General features: G+C 33.7%; 1 protein-coding gene across 1 annotated transcript; it reads left to right on the top strand.

Annotated features, from left to right (window-relative positions):
• Window positions 1-223: 223 nt before the first annotated feature.
• Window positions 224-1,654, top strand: holn1 (CD2 antigen cytoplasmic tail-binding protein 2 homolog holn1). Its single transcript, XM_065499830.1, has 3 exons — window positions 224-445; window positions 570-762; window positions 819-1,654. Exons 1-3 carry the CDS (start codon window positions 264-266, stop codon window positions 1,482-1,484), a joined length of 1,041 nt encoding a protein of 346 aa, XP_065355902.1. The 5' UTR covers window positions 224-263; the 3' UTR covers window positions 1,485-1,654.
• Window positions 1,655-3,041: the final 1,387 nt, after the last annotated feature.

Genomic DNA, 3,041 nt, shown 5'->3' with positions numbered 1-3,041 from the left:
ATAATCAGCTGTGCTGCCGATGGCACCTTATTAAATGCACCTTGCACTAAACGATAAATCTGGCACCGTGCTTTTGTATACGACAAGGTGCAATTAATATGGTGTCATCTGGAGCATAACTAATTACAACTATGGCACGCATTAACGTCAAAATACACAGATAACAAATATTTCCCCGAACGCATTTATGTCAAACTCCATATACACAAAATTATTGAATTCGCCAATGCTGTCACCTTGTTAAAAACACCTTTGTATACGGCATGATAAATAACAAATTATTTCAAGCTGATTATATTTATTTATTTGCAATAATAAAAAACATGTCCACGAAAAGAAAATATAATATAGATGATGACGATGACAACAACTTACAAGATATCCATGTGAGCAACAAAAAGCATACATTGGATTCTGATGAAGAGGATAGCGATGATTATGAGAAGTAGAGGCGTTTTACTAATTTCTTAAATATAATACGTTATATCCTAAACGCATGCGATTTTTCATTAATAGTTCTTCAGATTCAAACATTTTTGATAATACAAGTTGCACATAATTTTTTTCAGAGATAACCTAGGTGACAGTGACATCGAGGGTGAGGAAGATGGTGTGTCTAAAGTTCAGGATGAAGTCAAAATTACGCCATTTAATATGCGGGAAGAATTAGAAGAAGGCCATTTTGACAAGGAAGGAAATTATCATTGGAATAAATCAAATGACATTAAAGACAACTGGCTGGATAACATTGACTGGGTTAAAGTAAGTATTTCGGTTAGATAGTACAATTCTTAAATCAATCAATGGATTTTATTTAGATACAAAAGGAAAAAGAAATTTCGAAGATTGCTGACGGAAATGATGCAGCTGATGCTAAATCGATGGAAGTTTATAATGAAGCATTGCTTTATAAACAATTGTTATTTTATATGAATGAAGGTGAATCTGTTGCTTGTACTCTGAAACGACTTGGCAAAAATAGAGTCAAGATGAGTTCTGTGGAAAGACTAAGGTTAAAAAAACAAGGTATCACAGATGTAAATGGAGATAAAATTACAAAACTTACTGAGTTGGCTAACGAAATTTTAACGAAAACTGGCAACATGGATATATATCAGGCGACTTTTGAATCTTTAAAAGAAAAAGTTAATTCTATTCCGAGCACAAGCAAAGATGGTGTAAAATTAACAGATACAAGTTTTGATATGTATTCTGATGACTTCAACAAAAAAGAGAAGGATCAGCTTAACAAGAATAACGAAAGTGTAGAAAAAGAAGCGACAGTGGAATCAACATCGAAAGAGCTTCTTTGGGAATTCAAGTGGAAGGAAAAAGATACCAAACTACATGGACCATTTCATACCAAACAAATGCTCAAATGGTCGAAAGATGGATACTTCAAAACCGGAGTTTATGTTAGAAAAGTGGGAGAACTAACGAATTTTTATACAAGCAATCGTATAGACTTTGATCTTTATTTGTAAACTAGCTGACCCGACAGACGTTGTCCTGTCCAAATTAGAAAAAAAGTTTATGTTTGAATTTGTATTTTTTAATGATAATTTTTAAAATATGTACAATGAATCTTATTTACATTTTGATTGAAGAATCGATGTTCAGGTAACCAATTAAAATAAATACGTTTTTCGATTGCTTTGCTGTGATATCATAATATTCAAGGCGTATTAACAAGGTGAGTGCGTCCCGGCAACAAATACAACAATGCAAAAACAACAGGCAATTTGTTTTTGTTAAAATGTACGTTAAATGTCAAAATCAAGGCGAATTAAAATATTACTATGTTATTTACAATAACAAATGTAAACATAAACAATGTTTGACATATAGTGTACATAAAACCACAGCGAATTAAGAAACAGCTGATTTTATGCACTCACCTTGTTAATACGCCTTGATAATATTGTTCACTGCAATGCTCTACGATACACGAACCTTTTAGAAGTGTTGTCTGGCGCGTATACAAATAATGCTGATGGTGTTCCAAGGTGCATTTAATAAGGTGCCATCGGCAGCACAGCTGATTATAGAAATAGCACGCACAAATGTCAAACTACATATGTCAAACTCTATATATAAAAAATAAATGAATTCGCCTGTATTTATTTCAATTCGCCACTGCTGTCACCTTGTTAAATACGCCTTGATAAGGTGCCATCGGCAGCACAGCTGATTATAGAAATAGCACGCACAAATGTCAAACTTCATATATAAAAAATATTCGCCCGTATGTCAAACTTATATAAAAAATAAGTGAATTCGCCTGTATTTATTTCAATTCGCCACTGCTGTCACCTTGTTAAATACGCCTTGGTAGCGACAGTACTACAACATTTACAAAAACCACAAGCAATTTTGGTTAAGGTCTGAGCTGTCAAAGTTGCCTGTTGTTTTTGCTTTTGGGCTTGTTGTATTTTTCGCCACAACAACCACAAGTGAATTGACAGTTCAGACTGAATAAAAAAATAGTCAGCTGTTCTACAGAGTCTACTTTATTAATTTACTTTGGCCCAGCTGATCATCAGCTGCTTTATCCAAACTGTCAAAAGTTGTTTGGGTTGGTGCGCGCCATATACATGTGTGTTTTTAATGCGTCCACTTTTTTCTCTTATTTTATATTCAATTTCTTATGTTTCTCCATGCGTTTGAACTTATCATCGAACATTTTAACATCCTCCACATGAAATGAAGCAATAAATATACATATTACACTAGCTTGTTGTTAAATTCTACTTTAATATTGAATTCGTCTTACTTGTGTTTTTTGACAGATTGGGTAAAAAGCAAAAACAAAATGTATGTTGTTTTTGTATTGTTGTAGGGACGAGTACACCTTATATGAATTCGCCTTGACGGCTTTCTAAAACAGGTAAAGGCAACCTATACCAGGCGTATTAACAAGGTGAGTACATAAAATCAGCTGTTTCTTAATTCGCTGTGGTTTATGTACACTATATGTGAAACCCAAGGTGCCATCGGCTGCACAGCTGATTATAGAAATAGCTCGCACAAATGTCAAACTA

The sequence above is a fragment of the Calliphora vicina genome, chromosome 2 (genome assembly GCF_958450345.1).
Source record: "Calliphora vicina chromosome 2, idCalVici1.1, whole genome shotgun sequence".
Classification (NCBI taxonomy): Eukaryota; Metazoa; Arthropoda; class Insecta; order Diptera; family Calliphoridae; genus Calliphora; species Calliphora vicina.
This window is presented reverse-complemented; position numbering and strand designations above follow the sequence as displayed.